We start from the raw sequence: 18,874 nt of genomic DNA on the forward strand, positions 1-18,874 counted from the left end.
AGAAGTGACATCAGTAAAACACTACCATGATTCGGAGGGAGGAGAAGAATTTTCAGAATTTTAATGGATTCAGTTCATTCAGAGATAATCTATCAAACTACATAGGGTTTTTTCTTAGTTTGTTTAATAGAATTATATTCTTATTTTCTGTTTTGACATACTGCTTTTCTGTCTTGACATTTGTCTTCCAGGTTTTTAAGCCAAGTGTCCATGATATGATCCAGCTGGCTTGTAGGAATCAACAACCCCCTTGTGAATAATGGGTAAAAACGGATCCCACCTGGATGCTGAAACACTGGCAATGCTCCAGAATAAAGCTATCTCCATCACCCTCCCAGTTGTGTATACACTGGTGGCTATGATCAGTATCCCTGGCAACTTGTTCTCCCTTTGGGTGCTCTGCTGGCACATCAAGCCCAAAACACCTTCTGTTATCTTCATGATCAACCTAAGCATCACGGATCTCATGCTGGCCAGCTGCTTTCCCTTCCAGATTTCTTATCACATCCAAAGCAATCACTGGAGCTTTGGCAAGACTCTTTGCAGCCTTGTGACTGTGATGTTCTACTCCAACATGTATTCTTCCATACTGACCATGACCTGTATCAGCATTGAGCGGTACATGGGTGTGGTACATCCCATGAAATTGATCAAGTGGAGAAGAAAAAGGTATGCCCTGGCTGCCTGCCTAGGTATGTGGATTTTCTTGCTACTAGCCTTCTACCCGCTAGAAAGCACAGATCTGACCTACGAAGTGAAAGAATTGGGGATTATAACCTGTTTTGACGTCCTCAAATGGGAAATGCTGCCCAACTTCGCAGCCTGGGTAGCCTTTCTCCTCACGCTATTTGTTGTGCTCTTCCTGATCCCTTTTGTTTTAACAGTTGGATGCTATATTGGCACCATTCGGAAGCTTATTCAGACATCAAACAGATATGGTAACAGGCAGAAGACTAGATCCATATACCTGGCGATGATAGTCCTTCTGGTGTTCATCACTTGCTTTGCTCCCAATAACTTTATCCTACTTGTGCATATGATCATCCGCCTATTTTACGGCAGGAGTTTGTACCCTGCCTACAAGCTCACCTTGTGCCTCAGTTGCCTCAACAACTGCATAGATCCCTTCATTTATTATTTTGCATCCAAAGAATTTTACCAGAAATTCATGCAAGTGTTTCGCCCTAAGGTGCTGCTCAGTGACAGTTTGGAAACCAGAAGGGAAAGTTTATTCTCTGGCAGGACCATGTCAGCCAGGTCGATGTCAAGTGGACCGATGGATGGGTTAGAGGGAGTAAAGGTCTATTTGCAACGGCAGGAAAGTGTTTTTTAGCCTTTGATATCCCCAGAAGAAAGGCACCTCTGAGATCTGTGAGTCGACACAGAAAAAAATTATTTTTGAATGGCTTCCCTCAAAATACATTGCTCCAGTGACAGAACTTGAGCCATACTTATATTGTGCATCCTGCTTCAGTATTTTCTGGTAAGAAATGGAAGTATTAAAAGAACCGAGTTTACTCAAGACGGCACTGAAGCAAACCCAACACTGAGAATCAGGGGATGGCCTGAAATTAGTCCTACTGTGTAAAACCAAGGGATAAATTTTAAACAAAAATTACTTTCCAGTTGTATGATCTCTGTGTTTAACCAAAGGCTTGTGATTCTCAGTGAATGTGAAATATTACTGTAGGTGAATTAGACCGTACACTGAAATTTGATGTGGGGTAGGGGAGTTATTTTTCTAAGCAATGTGCTGGGGTTTGTGTTTGCGGGTTTTTTTTAATGTATTGCTTTCTCTCTTGTATTTCTATAAAAGAATGAGTAAAAATAGCTTGTCCATTTACCATTAATGCATAAAGCGTAGCCACTGTGAATTCACCACAACACTTACCCAACTGTTTATCAGAACCAAACCACACTAACCTTTGAAAAGGTTAGGTTGACTCATATTATTTATTTCAATTTTATACAGCAAAATATTTCATACAATGAAAGGAAAGATGGAACTAACAATGTTTGAGGCTACTTCAGCTGCTGAGTGGATTATGTTTTCATTTCTTGAAGTTATTAATTTCTCAGGAAAGGGGGGGAGCGGTTGATTTAAGGAAACAGGTTTTCTCATATTGACCTACTACAGTAACAATGCTGCTGCTTGTACATGGTTGGTATCAACAAGCTATTTCCACCAATTCACTATGGGCTATACGCAGAAGCACCATCCCTCTTAGAAGATTATTTAACTTTATATAGTGCATGGACAGTGAGTTTATCTTCCTTACAGTGATGGTGTGGATTATTAATGAGATTTTCAGCTGGATAGATAAGAATTCAGCCACAGCCTGGAGTGCTTCTGTGCCAGCAGAAACCAGCTGAAAACACGTCCCTATGGCCAGATGTCAGAAACGTAACTTTTTTTCAAGAGGCAAACAGAAAGAAGAAGAAAATAATGAAAGCAAAGCTTGAGAATGGAAGATGTACCAAATACCTTGGAAACAGGCTATGGCAGGTTGAATGGGCAGTCCTGTGTTTGGGACTCATGTCTGAAATCTCCTTCTCCAGCTTGTTTGTGTATACTGGGGTCACATTTTAATTCTTCTCAGATCTCAACAACTGCTTGCATGCTTGGAAAGACAACTGCTACAGAATATGTGTTGGGGACAGACAAAGGCAAAGTTTTTCCTGTAGTTTTTATAGCTTTTTACCTACCTTTGGCCCTCATTGACAGCGAAGAGCCGAAACCCACCTGGCAGTGCCAGACAAGTTTCCCCTCACAAGCAAGACAAAGCTATAGGGGATGCTTTTGCTGCGCTGCAACTCCATCCAGCTCTGAGTAGGAGGCTGTCTTCAGTGCTGTGGATAGCTGGTTCCGATGCCACATGCTAGATTTATACTGATTTCTGAGCTCCTGTGCCTAAGGAAAAGGCAACATCTGGGGCCCTTAAAATCTGCCTTTTTTTTCCCCTGTGTATGACATGATTAAACCACAATTTTCCACCACTAATAACCACAAATTTCTTCACAACAGAGGCTGGATAACCACAAAATCAGCTGTGAGATATCCCTATGTCTTATCTTCTGCTAATGTATCGTCAGTTATTGGAGCAGGATAAACATCAGTGGACCTGGTACTACCTTTCAAAAGACATCTGAAGTGTCTTGTGGCATTTCACAGTGTTAGTGTTAATTGATCTGCACATTTCTTGCCCACAAGGCCAACCTCAGTGACAGATATATAACTGGTCCAAACCTTCCCAGCAATTTGCCTGGAAGCTTCCCAGCACTACCAGTCTGTGTGCTGGGTGTATAAGGACAGTGAGATGGGCCTCCTACTTTAAATTGCCTCATGTGTGCTGGAAGAGAGAAGCCCACTGAATACATTCCTGTATGACTCCGAGGCTCTGAGCTCCTGCGTGAGCTCTAGCACATGCTCCAAAATGCCTGCTTGTGCCAGGACCTCCAAAGAAAGAGCAATGGCTCTTCCTAAACTGTCCCACATCTGTCAGGCAGCAATTTGGTTACTTATGTTTTGCAAACTTGTGTATTAATTTAGCAGTGCATGGTTTCACCTTGCTGTTCAAGTCCCTTCACCATCCACTTTCGCAGAATGCCAGCCAGCTTTCTCACTGTCAAAACTGCTAGCAGCATCTTGCTGGGGCAGAAATTTTTTCAGAGGTTATACTGTAATCCCTTTCCTTTTAGTATTTTTTTTAAAACATGCAAATATTTTTATAATGAAGACCATTACTTCTCCCAGTTCTAATGCAGATTTTCACTCTGCTTTATCTTGAACATGATCTTCAAGCACTTAGTGCCTCCAAAAAGGTGGTTGCAATATGTCTGAACTGTAACTGACACCAAAGAGAGTCAAAAGGGCAGAAACCTTGCACTTTGGACATCAACTGTTCTGTTTTGAAAAATACTGAATTCCTCCTTTTGCAAGAGAGAAAAGATGCTCACAACTGACTGAAAATGTTCTTCTCTCCCACCTCACACAGCTCTTCATAGCCCTCCATCCCTCTTCTGACATTGTCGAAAGAGGAACAGGAAGGATACCTCATTCAGGTACCTCTTCATGCCATTTTACTCACTAGCCTCTAGTTAGCTCAGATTAGGCAAAATTCCCATTTGGGTCAGTGGGATTTTTCCCTGAGAAAGGAATATAAAAATGAACCCAAACCCAGCATTCTTTGGAGTGCAATGGTGTATACTGTTACGTTTTGGAGGTTTATTTTAGAGAGGAGGAGAATAAATTATTTTTAAAAGTGGTCCAACATACTGTTCTTTGACACTGGAAATGTGTCCTTCTGGGGCATGATAAGGTAGCAAGACTTCTACCCTCCTTGGTCAGTGGGTGTAAGTTGACATACATGTATATATGTATAAATATATACACATAAATATAGATTGCCATTTGAAAGATTTCTGAGTTCATATCTATATTGCCTTTGGTTCAGGAAATATGGGCTCTGGGCAACATGCTTACTTGATGGCCTCTGTTAATTCAATTTTACTGAGAAGACATGAATGTATAGGCTTCTTTTTGGTTTGGGGCTTTGGGCTTTTTTGTGTTTTGTGGGAGTTTTTTAATTATTTTTTAGCAATTTAATCTATAAATGTGCTTGGACTTCCTTGTATATATAATAATAATTAAAAAAACATTAAAAGGACATGATTTAAGATTCCTTTCTTTGTTTGCACCTGCCACATCTGAGGAACTTCCAAGCTTAGAAGAGAGCAGGGAAAACAAGTAATGAAATAAAATGAATTAATTTCCCATGGTTATTGTGCTTTTTTATATTTCTGTAATGTTTTAAGTCTCTTATTTTTCCCATACATTCTGAAGACTGATTTTTTTTTGCTTTGCATACCTGTTCATTTTTCCTAGTTTTATATGTATCTTAGAAGCTGGTATTGGCATACCCCCATCGCACAAATTTTAGAAGCAGCAATACTTGAATGAGATGTTGGCTAACTTGGAACCCTTCTCCTTGCCCAATAGGTGCACCAAATACATATGTTTTTAAATTTCAATGCATTTCTGAAGGGGGCTGGCAATGAGGCCCCATGCCACCCCCAGCTAGGACCAGCCAGGGACATCAGGACAGCCCCAGCCCTGGGCATTGGGCAGCTCCCTGGGGATGGGTCATGGGCATCACAGGTGGGCCCAGCTTGGCAGAGCCCACGGCAGGCAGGGCTGTGGGGAGCTGGAGACCAGCCCTGCCATGGCACTGCTGGGGCAGGGGCTGGCTAGCTCTGACATGAGGTCTTGGGCTGTGGGCAGGGGAGGGGAGCAGGGACAGTCTTCCTTGATAAACATCCCCCAGATGGACTGGGATCCATTTGGGGTTCAGTGTCTGTTTGGCTACATCTGTGCTGATACATGAGAGGGAAAGAGATCATCCTGAAGCCACTCAACCATCTTTTGTCATTTTTTCCAGTTCAAAGTGTTTAAAATAACGTAAGGTCTACACTGATACTCATCAGAGTGGTGTTTCCTTAAGGAGACGTTGTTATATGTAAGAATATGTAAGTATATAAGGGTATATACTACATATGCAAAGGTGTGCGGGAAAACATGAATGTTTGAGGGTGAAATTCAGCACTGGAAAGTGTGAGGTAATACACATGGGGAAATCCAGTCATAGCTTTGTGTACCAAATGATGTTACTGAGCAGTGACCACTTTGAATCATAATACATAATGCCATGCATCATCTCGGTATTGTAGAAATCCATGGTTCACCCACACCTTGTTTACTTAGTGCACTTCTGGTCTCTTCATCACAGACAGGACCTACAAGTATTAGAAAAGGTCAAGAGAAGGGCATGTGGGATGAATTTAAAACCTTACAAGTTAAATAGTTTAGGAGTCTTCAGCTGAGGAGAGACAATGTGAGGTAGGTAGGAAAGAGGTCCACAAAACCCTCATTGAAGTGCAGAAGCTGGCTGGGATGAGTTTCACTGCCTTTGCCCAAGCAAGAACTAGGGAATAACATATTAAAAGAATGAAATCCGTGCTCAAAATGAGGAAAAGTTAGTATCTCTCCTCATAACACATAGTATAACTGGGGAACACCTTGCCAAGGTTGTTGTGGATGTACATATAACATGGGTCCACAGAGAGACTGGAAAAGCACCTGAAAAAGAAATCTGTTCTAGGTTACTAAATAGGCTATCACGACAGACTCAGGAAAACCCCTAAGATTAAAATGGTCAGAGGTTGGAGGAGGGGAAGTGACACTGCGATGGCCCTGTTCTTCCTTCTCTTGAAATGCCAGTGCTTGAGGCAGAACACTGTAAGGTAGGCAGCCCCTTGGCCCCGCTCTAGTCAGTCTCACGCCCCTGTTTAAGTCCTGCCAGAGCTGCCTGGAGCATGGCCTCTCCTACCCTGCCCGCTGGGGTGCCGCCAGTGGGGGTTCAGCAGGGAGCTTTGCCTACTACTCTCTTGGAAGAGCCTATCCCAGAGCCAGGGAGGGAGCTGGGAGCCCCTGTCACTGAGCGCTGTTGGCAAGTCACAGTATCACAGGATGGCTGAGGTTGGAAGAGACCTCTGGAGGTCACCTTGTCCAACCACCCCTGATCAAGCAGTTCCTCATGTTCACTAAAGATGAACTTGGGTGTCACCCTTCAACAAACCCCTCCAGCTGCTGGTAACAGCTAACACATTTTGTTTCACAGCATAACATTATTAATTCAATCTCTAACATCTTTTCTCACCTCTGCTCTCATTTTTTCCATCACTCAACTCTCCTGAAAGCTGCTGCTGTTGGAGCTGACTAGCAGCAGACCTCACTGTCCTCTTGGGGCAGGGCCATTTGCAGTTGCTGGCTTTCTTTCAACTTCTCAGGCAGCAGCCCAGTCTACTCTTAAAAGCTGTCATAGCTACATTAGTGAAGAATATGATTCCCTGGAGTGCATTGTCACAAATACACCAGCAAATACCCTCTAGCACCCCTTTGCTGAAAGAGTACGTAATAAAGTCTTTTTCAATAACCTGACAAGTTCCTCTAGAGAAGCTGATTTAAGATTCTGACAGGATCTTGTCCTGGCAATGTCCATGAGGAGAATCTTTATATCGGCAACATTTTTTAGACGTATCTAAAGCTGCAGTTCTTTTAAGTACCCAAAATGAAAATTCTAATATAAAACAACTCTCACAAGAACAATTAGAATATAAGCCATGGCTATTGTATTTAATAACTAAATCCATCCTGAAAAAAAAAGAGGAACTTGTTATTGGAATTAATCTTGTGCTGTCTTTCCTCATTTACACTGCAGTTCATAGTATTAAAAGGATTTATTGAGAGCAAAATTTCAATCAGACTATTAGTCTTGATATATTTGGAGTAATTTCATTCTGGATTAAATTTCTGCAAGTAGGTGTTCCCTTGTCAAATCTATAAAAGGTAATGATAGAGTGCATAACAAAATAGAACGTAATGCTTGGTTGAGATACTCTTTTTTAAAGCTTGGGGGTTTCATTTGACAAAAAAACACTGCCTGCCTAAAGTCTGGACTCCTACTGAAGTCATGATCTTTCACTACTTCATTGTAAGTCTTACAACTTGTAGTATTTTTCCTTAAAAGTCTAAACAGCTGGAATATGTTATCAAATGAGGAGACTCTCAGGCGTCTTTAATTATAAAACAAGAAGTTCAGAGCTGCCAGACAGAATACCTTTCTAGCTTTTAGCATAAATAAATACCTCACCCCACTGTTTGACTGTCTTGGCTCATGATGGTGTCTGCAGTCAGTCTTCTCCTTCTGCAGAAATTTTACGGCACTGGGACACTGAGCTTCTCCTCCTCCAGTTTCTGCGGCACTGCCCACATGACCTGGCTCTGGCATGTCACAGTTACTCACATGCAGAAATTAAAATGTGCATGTTGTCCTGCTGGGAGCTACCAAGGCTAATAGTCCTTTGAAGCTTTTCCCAGCATGTTCCACACCCTTAACTGATGTTGTTGGATACAGTGAGGTACCAGAAAAAATAGGGAAGCATTTTGTCGAGTGCCTTGAATCTGAGGAAAAGTAAAGGTTTGGCTCCTCTACTGTATACCTGAGCAGCCTTGTCAAAGGAGAAAGGACAACAGACTTAAGGGAGATATAAACAGATTCAAGCTAGATATGGGAGAGGGGTTGAAGAAGTAACCTCTGTGGCAGCTCTGGGGAGAAATACAGTGCAAGTTTCAGAAAAGATCCAGAAAGTTAATCTCTGCAGGAGGCCATCTGTGTTTAAGAGAATGTCTGTAAATAGTTTTCTTCATAAACAGACAGTTTCATTTTAGAAACATGGAGCCCTCTCAGCACGAAAGCTGGAAGCAGTCACAAATCTGCAGGTCTCTGCTGTAAGGAAAGGAATGTGATTAACAGACAAGTAAACCGCTACCTAGATACAGAGCAAACATCTCACAGAGGGACTCAGATCTCTGGAAATGGGGGCTCACCAGGCACAAAAGCTGCACCTTATCTGATCAAAAGTAGATCGCAAGTGTTGCTTTTATTGGTTGGCAGCATTCATGTTAAATGCCTTCTCTGTTCCCAAACCCTATGTGATAGCTGCTTTGTCTGTTGGTTGCATTCAGACATCCAGACGTTTGTAGACTTCCATGTTACTACGGACCCACACTACAAAAGCAATGCTGGTATCACAGGACTGTTACCACCTTCTTCTTAACAACTCTCACCAGATTTTGCCATCTTCATGCTTGTAACAGCAGTTCGTTCATCTGATGTAGGCTCATGACCTAGGAAACAATATCCCTGGGGACCTCAGCAAATATTTAAATAAGCTGCAGGTCTTTCTCACCTCCCCAAACCCATATGACTCCAGAAAATAAAGGAAAATATTTAAGTTGAATGACTGGAAGCCTCTTCCCATCATTTTCCTCTACGAAGAATCTCTCCACATTCCCAATTAGAAACTCTTTATGGAGGTGCAATGGCTTTTTCTCCTTCAAAAAGTTTCAGCACTCCAACACTGATGGTTCATTTTCCCTGGTTCCTCATTATTGTCCACAGGCTGACATTTTTCTTTTCCCTATTTCACCTTGAATTCCATAGTATATGTAGAATTCATCAGTATCTCACCCCATTCTGATGACTAATGCAAACTACTCTGTATAGTCTCACCTAAAATATGCATATATTACAGCTTTTTTAACGAGGCAACTATTCCCACCTATTGCTGGTAAAAAGAAACCTCTAAAGGAGTACAAAAATAAGATAAAATACAACTGATAGATTTTCTTCAATTGATAAATCTGATCAGATTGAGAAGATAGAAGGCAAAAATAAAACCTTTAATCTGACAGTATTTCAGTTTTTATTTCGTATTCAGCAAAAGCTTTTTAGGTCACAGAGTGGAATTATTCCTGTTCTTACAACCATGCAGACTTACTGGATGGGCCTCAAGCTCTGTTACAAACATATGCTATCACCTATTAACGTGCTTATGAAGTCTCTTTATAGCTCTAATCTCTATGCAACTCTTTCCAAATATTGCTAGGCCTATTGACATTAATATTGGCTCTGATTGCCCCATATGTACACACATGCATGCATATCCTGTTACACTAAGTAATCCTTATACTTAAAATCAGTACTTCGAGTGCTTGTGGTGAGTGGTCTTTAGTCCTTAAAAGTTGCAGCTCTCTACAGTTATTTGAAAGTCAGCGAGCGTTCAAGTAGAAAAATTATGGGATGCACTGCCCTCTTGTGGAGATTTCGATAATGAAGATATTCTTAACAGCTCCACAAACGTTCTTGACCTTGGAGCATCGAGAGTCATTTTCTGGAAGAACTGGGATTCCAGCTGAGCCAATAAACCTTCCTTTCTTTGCATCTTATCTTCATTTTCCCTAACTTTATACCGTTGTCTTTGCAGTAATCATTATACTGTATCAGTAGAAGGAAGACTTGTTTTTCATATTTAGGCAAGTATATATTTGTATCTTACACCACGTATGTGTACATGTGTTTTATATGAATACGCACACATATATAGCATATGCATGTTGTGTATGTAAGATATACATTATGTACACACACACATTTTCTGAAAATATTTTATGAACTTGTTCATGTGTTTTTCAAATACAAACAGTTCAGAAACAGTAGTCTTTATAGTCTGATACACTATTTTTCCCTAGAGGTTATGTAGGTGTTAGCAGGAGTGAGACAGGGCCAATGCTGACATGAGAGGTGGAACTACCCATGCAGCACAAGCCAGCCGTGTGACTTCCAGAGAGGCTTGGAGACTTGATATAATCCACGGCCCCTCAAACACGCAGATAACTAGGGGTGTTGTCAGCAGACACTTAGCCTCTTGTCCCAGCGAATACAAGGTTGTTAGGCATTGCCCTGTCTTCTCCTCTGAGGATGGTCGTTGGCCTCAAGCTAACAGCACAGAGAAAGCGAACCGCAGAGCAGAAGTTGCTTTCAGCAACAGACACTGGGCTGTGGCAACAGCTGGGAAAGACATCGCTGGAAGCATATGTTACTGTGATGCTGCTTCTGCATCATGTAAATTGGGTTGTGCTCGGAGCGCACCATTTCATCCAGGAAAAGGCTATAGCACACATTTGATATCAGGTGGAAACTAGCAGGAAGGAAGCGTTCTTTTCTTTCCTCTGCCCTGTACTGCTGCTGTGGACCTGGCAGCTCATCCTCTCAGACAGCACAGGGACAAAACCTGGCACTCCATGCTCCTCTCACTAAGATTTAGTTCTCTTCACAATGAGATCTTTTTTCAAGACTCTATGCTTCTCCATTTTGCAATACCTTCTGTGTGGCAGAGGCCAAAAGCAAAGCAGCTAGTCTGAATCCCTGACATCCTTTCTTTAATTGCTCTTGGAGGGAAGCTCTTTACACTATTTAAATATGCTGGCCAGAGATGCTTCACTGGGGCTTGGATAACGATCTCTGTTTTGCTAAAAGATGCTTTGTGAATGGCCACATTCTCCTCCTGGGCATTGCTACACCCCTGTTGGCTGTAGCTGCTGCTTCTTGTCCCATGAGATACGACATGGAGCTTCCTGAGAGACAGGCTGGCATTCCTCTGGTACTAGTTATACTGCACTCCCTCAGCAGTTGTGATGTTTCCTCCCAAGCAAGGCATAATGTCATTTGATAGCTGTGTGGGATAAACATATGCAAAAACATTTACAGGGATATTACACACCATACAGCTCATGTATTTAACTTAAAATCTTATTTATACTGACTTCCTGTGGTTTCCCCAAAATACTTCTGTAGGCTTGTAATACCACTCTACTTCAAATAGAAAGGAAATTCTGGGATGTGATCATGTAGACACACTGAGCTATTGCAGGCCTTCCAAGCTGGATAGAAGAGGAGGAGGGAGCATTTAGACCGGAGCTGAAGAAAACTGAATTGGTAAGGGTTCTTAAAAATGCATTATAGAACACAGAGCTAAACAATCAGAGGGGTGAAAGAAAACTAGGGTACCTGCTCTGAAAGCACTCCTCGAGTCTGTAAAAGTGACTCTTGAAAGTCTTATGAGTTTCCAGTAAAACTTCAGCAGTACTCTGCAGGAAGCAATGACAAAATAATTTGAGGGTAAACAAGTACTTCTGTTTTATACACCTTGCAAGGATCTGAATTTACTAAAAAAATGTAGAATATCTCTTCATAACCCACAAATACAGAGGAACATGTAAAACAATCTTAAAAGATCAAGGAGATAGAGTGTAACATGAAGCAGGTAATTCTTTGCTCAGAAGACTGCTAGCTAAATACCAGTTGTACATAGGAAGATAAAAATAAAACATAGCACAGGTGATGTTAAATGACACAATGACTTTTTAAAGAGAGGAGAGCTCTTGATGATTAGCTGGTGAAATAGAATCCATCTGTAAACCACTAATATTCTTTTCCCTATAGTAAAAGAAACAAGAGATATTAATTACTTCATGAACTGTGCAGACACATTGAACAATGGCAAGGATTTCAATGGCAGAAAAAGGCTCCTTGAAAAATGTAAGTCTGAGCTCTTGGAGTTAATGTGGTTATCCTAGAAAAGCCCAGCTGCCTTGTGAAAGGTTAAACGTTCATCCTCTTCATAGCAGCATCCCTAGGATTCACTCTTCATAATGGAAACGCATTGCTCCTCAAACAAGCTGATCTTGTACTTGCACAGGTGAGTGCAAATAATACATCCAAGCTGAAACATGTACACTCATTGTGATATGCCTAAAAGTAGGTACAAGAATTTGATTAATCACAGTGTTCTTTACATGTTTGAAGGTATTACTGTGATGGCCATAGTGTAAAATGCATAGTCAAAAAAGCAGAGAAGTCCAGAAAAAAAAGTATTGAGGAAAAATCTCTGCAGTTCAGAGATCTAACTGCTATTTTGCTTTTGTCCAAAACACCTCAGATATTTGAAAATGTCAACAGTTTCATAACTAACCTTGGACAAGCTAATCTTTGACTAGCACAGCCAGCCCAGACAGACACTTTTCTGATAACTGCTGGTGTCATTGATCTTCACCTCGGTCAGCTCGGTGCAGCCTCACACTTGTTCTGCCTGACTCCTGCAAGGCTGCTGTGGAGCAGTTAATAATGATTACTTGTCCAACCTCTTCCAACTGTGGTAGCTTATGTGATGTGGTTTAGCTTTTCTCACAGGGTTCTTTAGTTTGACATTTTAGACCAGCACAAATAAGATAAATGTAAACGAAAGCATGTATTTCAACAGCTTCATGGTTTTGTCTTTTAAATAAACTAAATCACTCTTGTCACCTTAGTTTATCAGAATAGCAAACTTAGTAATTACCACTCCTTAAAAAATAATAATCAAAAAGCCACATCACATTTTCTTCACATAAAAATCTCCTTTTGTGATCTCCATTTTTGGACATTGTCTGAATTTTCATTGAAAAGAATCTATAGAGTTTCTATATATTTCTTTACTTATTTATTGTACCTTCAAAAAGTCTGTTGCACAAAGCAGAGGAGGACTATACAAGCAGAATTCAAAGGAGGCAAGTCATGCTTGTCTTACTCTTAATGGGATGCTGCATGTAAGAAAAATGAGTTATGTTGCACACATCTCTAGAGGATCTACAGATAACTAGAGACAGATCCATGTTCCTTTATTGCCTATCAAAACAAGCTGGCAGGAACAGAAGGTGTTCTGCCTCATCAAGCCTGTTCTTATATGTACAGATGCATTGGGTTGGAGTCAACTTCATTGCTTCGCTTCTGTGCCAGTGGAACTATACTGTAAGACTGAATAAAATGAGAAAAAAGAAGAAAATTAGGCCCATTGGTTTGAGATGGAAGACTTTGCATTACCATCTTACTCCTCTGGAGTGTCTGAAACTAGTTTATCGGGCTTGCTTCTATCCCAGACAAAGCAAGGCATAGTATAGAAAGATTACTCTGGATCAGAAGTGTGTCCCAAGATTAAGAAGCATCCATACAATTGCAATTTCCTTTTCTTTGGTTAGTATTGCAGTCACATTGATGATGTACACATATTAGGATTTACAATTATGCTAAATTTGCAGGCATCAGAGGTAGAGATGTAATATTTTTCCAAGTGGAGTAATTCCACACCTTTGTCCTATGTGTGCCAGGAAACACAGGCTGCTCTTTCTTGATGAGATCCTTGTCCTTTTATTCAGTTGAAAACTGTATTAGTACCATATGAAAGATGCTCTGGTTTCCACCTCTGTAGTATCTTTCAAACCTCCTTGTTTGCAAGTAGAAGTGCCACAGCTCACAGCCCTGAAAAAAAGAGCAGTGAGTTTGTTCTGACAAGCTCCGTGACAAGCACAATTCTTCTCTTGGTTTTACACAGCCTCTTCTTTCCTAGTAGGCTCTCCAGCTATCTCAGAACTGTTTTCAGTATTACGGATTTACAGAGGACAGCTGTCTACATTCACAGTTGTATTTAATCTAAGCATTCTAGTTCCATTTTCAATTCAGTATAATTTCTCTAGGTTCTTAGTATTTTTTAACTATTTGGGCAAAAATGAGCCTAAAGATAAATTTTCAGTTCTGCTCGCAACCTGCTGCCGCACATAAAAAAAACTAATTTAAAAATATTAATGTGGATACTCTGGATGATGTAATAACCAGTGAGGTTATGGTAACAAAAGGCTGATCTCCACGGACCATGACAGGAGCAGGAGGTTCAGCCCAAGCAGCCCCGCAGGGGCAACAGAGCCCCCTACCCCAGCCCCTCCCGGTGCCACAGGAGCCTCACCTAAGGTCTGCTACCGGAGGGGTCCACACTGCTTGTGTACATATGGATGGATGGATGGATGGGTGGGTGGGTGGGTGGATGGATGGATGGATGGATAGATGGATGGATGTGTGTGTATTTCCCACTGACAGATTGTCACCCCAACCAGCCAGCAAGGGCAAAGGGAAGAGACCTTTGCTGCTGCTGTTTGTGTGAGCGCTGAGCGTGCCTGCCCGCATTGCTCTGTGCGGTTTGCCGTGCATCAACATATATGCATGCGGCTGCCTTGCTCCCTTGGGCCGCCAGGTTCGGCAGCCCCTGACACCATCCATGAGACATGTGGTCCTGGAGATGGATGACAAGAGACTCAGTTATTCAATGCATAGTACAATTTCAATGAATGAGTGATGTTTTTAATGGTAGAGTACATATTTTACTTTCTTACTAGCCAACTGAGAAAACACACAGCATCGTGCTATTTTTAAGTCATTGGGAATAAATCTTGAGGTTTTACGCTGAACTTTTTCTGTTGGCTTAAAAGGCTAAATGGGGTACAGCTAGGATTTTTAAATGAAGGTAATAAAAATCAGATTATGTTAATAGTACCTCTGACGGAAAAAAAGGCACGATATCGCGCAACGCTTCATTCAGCAATCCCGCGAGCGGGGCAGGCGGGTGCTACCCGCGGCTCCCAGGGCTGGCCCGCCCGGGCCGCCTCGCTGCCTTCGTCGCGGCCGGCCGCAGGTACCGCACAGCCCGGTAACCACTGCGGGGCCCGCAGCTCCGAGCCGAGCCGAGCCGAGCCGAGCCGAGCCGAGCCGAGCCGAGCCGAGCCGAGCCGAGCCGAGCCGAGCCGCCCGCACGGCCGGCCGCGCCACCCTCCCGCCCGCCGGGCCCGCAGCCGCCGAGGCAGAGCCCCGGGGGCGGACGGACCGGCCGGCCCAACCCCGCTCTCCCCGCGGGCCCTGCGCAGCTCCCAGGGTGGCCCCGCCCCGGCCCCGCCCCGGCCCCGCCCCGGCCCGGCCCCGCCCCGCTGCCGTATAAGGCTGCCGCCGCCATCACCGCGCCTTGGTGTGCGCGGAGCGGGGTGGGGGGAGGCGGCCGCCGCCATGGTGTTGAACCCGGTGCTGGGGAAGCTGGTCAGCAAGCGGGTGGTGCTGGCCAGCGCCTCGCCGCGCCGGCAGGAGATCCTCACCAACGTGGTGAGTGCGGGCCGGCCGCCTCGCCGGGGCGGGCGGTGCTGCCCTCGGGCCCCCGCCGGGCCGGGCCTGCGGGGCCCGCCGCCTGCCGGCCCTGGCGGCCCCGGGACTGCGGGCACCAGCCCCGGCCGTGCCTCCCGCCACGGCGGGGCTTGTTATGCTTGAGGCGATGGCGGCGGCGCGGCCGGGCTTCCCCGCGGCCCTGCCCGCCTGGGCGGCGGCGTTCGGGGCCGCCGAGCGGCGGGGGCGGCGCTGCCCCCCGAGCTGCGCCCCGCTCACGCCTGGGGGTTTCGGGCCCAGTTGTCGGTCCGGTGCCCTCCGTGAACAAGTGCGTGTGCGCCGGCTCTGTGTGCGGTCAGGGTAACGTGAGAGCGGACCGAAGTGCTCTGCTGAGGGGCGGTGGTGTAAGCAAGCAAATAAAAGACTTGCTTAGGCTGAAAAGTGCTGGCATAATTACTTCTGGCATATAATAGAGAAGTTTGAAAGTCCTTACAATGGGCTGAAGTAATTAAAAATGTATTTCTGTTGCCTTTACTTCTGATACTTACTACTGAAACCTCTGAAAATTTGGCTTGGGCTTCTGGAACTGAAGAAAACTTCACGGGATCGGTATTATAACCGGGGGGGGGGGGGGAGGGAATGAAGTGGCTGTCCCCTTTCTGTAGGGCGCCTGGGGGGGGCAAGGGTGGCTGTAGCCCATCACTCCCACTGCCCAGCCCTGGGAGCAACATGCCAATCTCACTGGGCTGGCAGCAGCGAGGCTGCTGAATGGCACTCCGGTATTATAATGCATCTAATTTGGGTTGCTTAGTGTTATTATTCTTCATGGGAGAAGCTGAACTTAAGTGGGAAGAAGTATATTCCTTTCAAAATGCTGATCTGTGGAGAAGAACCAATGTTCAAGCATGCACCAAGTTACTAGAAACATGGTGTTCCCACTGGGTGTAGTGAAGTTACGGGTATAACCTGGAGTCAAGAGGCAGGAAGAATAAGGGTTTTCTTGACAAAACTGTACAGGAGCTGGCTTTTCTTGTGTGCTATTTATCACATGTATAATGACAAAGTGTGGGTAGTAAAGCTCCTGTAAGAATGTGTGGAAGATTCTGTGGTACTAGTGTGCAAGTAAAGTGCTGTGGATGGATTCAATAAAAAAAAAAAATCCAGTAGGGAATAGTCTGTTTATGAAGTGCGTTAATTTCATACTGTTAGATTCTTATAGAAGAATGGTGAAATTACTAATGCAATTAGGTTCTAATAAATAAGGGTAAAATCAAGGAAGCACACCAGTTTAAAAGTTCTTTCTGACTGGGGTTTTTGTTTTGAACTGCTTGCAAATGATAGGTATGCACCAAACGCTGTAATAGAAGCATTGTTGTTTTCCCCTATGTGTTTGGGGGGAGGGGTATAGAAGTGGAAAGAGCAAAAATCGTATTTGTCATTTCCTTGATATGTCTTGGGAGCCACCTTTAATAATGAGATCAGATTGACTGCATTGTTTTCCTTTCTTACAGGGCTTGCGGTTTGAGGTGGTTCCATCCTGGTTTAAGGAGACACTTGAAAAGTCATCTTTTGCAGCCCCTTATGAGTACGCTGTGGAAACAGCAAAACAGAAAGCTCTTGAAGTAGCAAACAGAATGCATGTAGTAAGTTACCAGCTATTTCAGCAATGAGTCGTGTGAGTTACTGTGACTTAATTTGCATGTACTTCTTAGGTGGTCTCTGAGTGCATTTTCCCACTGAAGGCAAATGGATGTTTTTCTGCCATGTGTGAAAGAGCTTCCCAAAATTAACTCACCTAATCAAAAGAAGGTCATGTGCCTGCAGTTCAGGTTTTCCACAAATAGAAGTGCCCTGCATCTCTTGTCAGAAGAATACCTGCTCTCACTTGGGATATATACTTGGTAGTTCCTTTTAGCAGTCGAGTGTGTGGCTGAGCAGCTCTTCATTCCAGGTATTTGTTGGCTGTGGAGACAGGCTTTATGGAAGAACACATGATGTGCATTCCAGTATTTTGCTATAGCTTTCACTGAACAGTTGTGACCAGAGAATAGTTCAGAATTTGTGAGTATAGAGGTGCAGGAGGAAAGGACAAAGAAGACAAAGTCTGTTTTAAAGCATTCTGGACAAAGAAACAGGCAAATTTCATTTGAAGAAGGGAGAAGGTGATGTCAAGGCATCTGTTTTGTATCCCAGATATTACCAAAATCAGTGATACAACTTACACTCTCAGTGGCATATTTGACTTCTGCCTTTGGCTGTGATCACTGTGTTTGAGCATGTAAGGCTGTTCTCTACCAGAATCTATTTCGATGTCTAGCTGATTAGATCCCACAAAATGTACCATAATAATTCCTTAATAATATAGCTCTGAAAGAGAGGAGTGTGTTTGTTGAATCTGTACTGCTGACAAAAGGAATGTTGAACACTTTAAACGAGCAATGTTGCCAGATGTCACTGTTCTTCAAAGCAAATATTGCATGATCTCCAATGTAAATCGTTATCCAGGTTTCTGTCATCTTCTTTTCAGAGAGTGGTAGAACATTGGGAGAGTGGATTTTAAATGCAGCCTTGCTAACTGATTTAGATTAGGCTTTCCTTCCAAAACACTATACTGGCAATAATGCTACTTATGTGGATTTCAAAATGCTTCTTCATACAGGAATTTTTTAAATGATGTCTGGCATTAGTTTTACTATTTAAAGCACATCAGCAGCCTTTCTACAGAAGAATCACCTCCCTACAGACTTTTTATTATAATGATCACAGTTACAGACAAGTTTCCAGCCTTGCTGTGTTAAATAATAACTTATGTACCTTATAACATGCAAGTAAATCAAAACTCAGCTGTGAAGACAGATACTTAGTTTAAAGCTAAGAAAAGGCTACAAGGAATCTTTATATACCCATACTTCTCAATCCCCCAAAATGGGCTGTATGTGTTCCCTTTTGAGAGAGATAAGCAAAGTATAGGTAAAGAAAGGTGTGTGTTTTCAGCAAAACTTGGCTTAAAAAAATGATCCTAGAGGGCTGTGTTCCCTGGCTTTCATACACTGGGTGCTTCCTTTAAAGGAATTTTGTCTGCCACCTTGAAGACCACGTTTACTTTTGAGAAATCAGTTCCTTCCTGGATGTATTTGTTAATCAGAAACATACTTGGGGAAAAATTGTGACCTGAGAATAGTCTGCCCAGGCTTCCTGTTTTCCTTTTATGAGGATATAAATAATTACTACTTTGTACCCAGTGCAAAAGGAGCAGCACTGTCTTGTTTTCAGGTCCGTGTAGAACCCTGGCTGTAAACCAGTGAACTTACATTTTCTTAAGTTTTAAAAGGTTTTGTTCTTTCTAGCTCTTTTGAGAAATACCTTTTTTCGTTATGCCTTTACAGAAACACCTGCGAACACCTGATGTTGTCATAGGAGCAGACACTATTGTGGTAAGAAGGCTTCTCTGGTTTAGCATT

At 43.1% G+C, this 18,874-nt stretch overlaps 2 protein-coding genes and 1 long non-coding RNA gene across 14 annotated transcripts in view; 2 read left to right on the top strand and 1 right to left on the bottom strand.

The window, feature by feature from the left end:
* P2RY8 (P2Y receptor family member 8) overlaps positions 1-4,667 on the top strand; it is a 36,725-nt gene extending 32,058 nt beyond the window's left edge. For all 8 annotated transcript variants that reach the window (XM_055802107.1, XM_055802109.1, XM_027792193.2 and 5 more), the window contains one exon: positions 192-4,667. In XM_055802107.1, the coding sequence (XP_055658082.1) occupies positions 260-1,333 (1,074 nt within the window). In that variant the 5' untranslated portion in view covers positions 192-259 and the 3' untranslated portion in view covers positions 1,334-4,667. The remainder of the gene's footprint in view (positions 1-191) is intronic.
* LOC114013179 (uncharacterized) lies at positions 4,050-15,036 on the bottom strand. 4 transcript variants are annotated; one of them, XR_003556120.2, is made up of 3 exons: positions 14,821-15,036; positions 11,469-13,754; positions 4,050-5,793 (listed from the first exon to the last, which is right to left on the bottom strand). It is a non-coding gene; the product is annotated as an uncharacterized LOC114013179 (long non-coding RNA). The 4 variants fall into 4 exon arrangements; XR_003556098.2 differs by lacking the exon at positions 4,050-5,793 and adding an exon at positions 9,206-11,133; XR_003556106.2 differs by lacking the exon at positions 4,050-5,793 and adding an exon at positions 9,206-11,133 and having other exon boundaries at positions 11,225-13,754.
* Positions 15,037-15,256: 220 nt separating this feature from the next.
* Positions 15,257-18,874, top strand: part of ASMTL (acetylserotonin O-methyltransferase like) — a 30,412-nt gene continuing 26,794 nt past the window's right edge. For both annotated transcript variants that reach the window (XM_055801739.1, XM_055801738.1), the window contains exons 1-3: positions 15,257-15,416; positions 16,925-17,056; positions 18,800-18,847. In XM_055801739.1, coding sequence (XP_055657714.1) covers positions 15,324-15,416; positions 16,925-17,056; positions 18,800-18,847 — 273 coding nt within the window. In that variant the 5' untranslated portion in view covers positions 15,257-15,323. The remainder of the gene's footprint in view (positions 15,417-16,924; positions 17,057-18,799; positions 18,848-18,874) is intronic.

Source organism: Falco peregrinus, chromosome 4 (genome assembly GCF_023634155.1).
Source record: "Falco peregrinus isolate bFalPer1 chromosome 4, bFalPer1.pri, whole genome shotgun sequence".
In the NCBI taxonomy this organism is placed as follows: domain Eukaryota; kingdom Metazoa; phylum Chordata; class Aves; order Falconiformes; family Falconidae; genus Falco; species Falco peregrinus.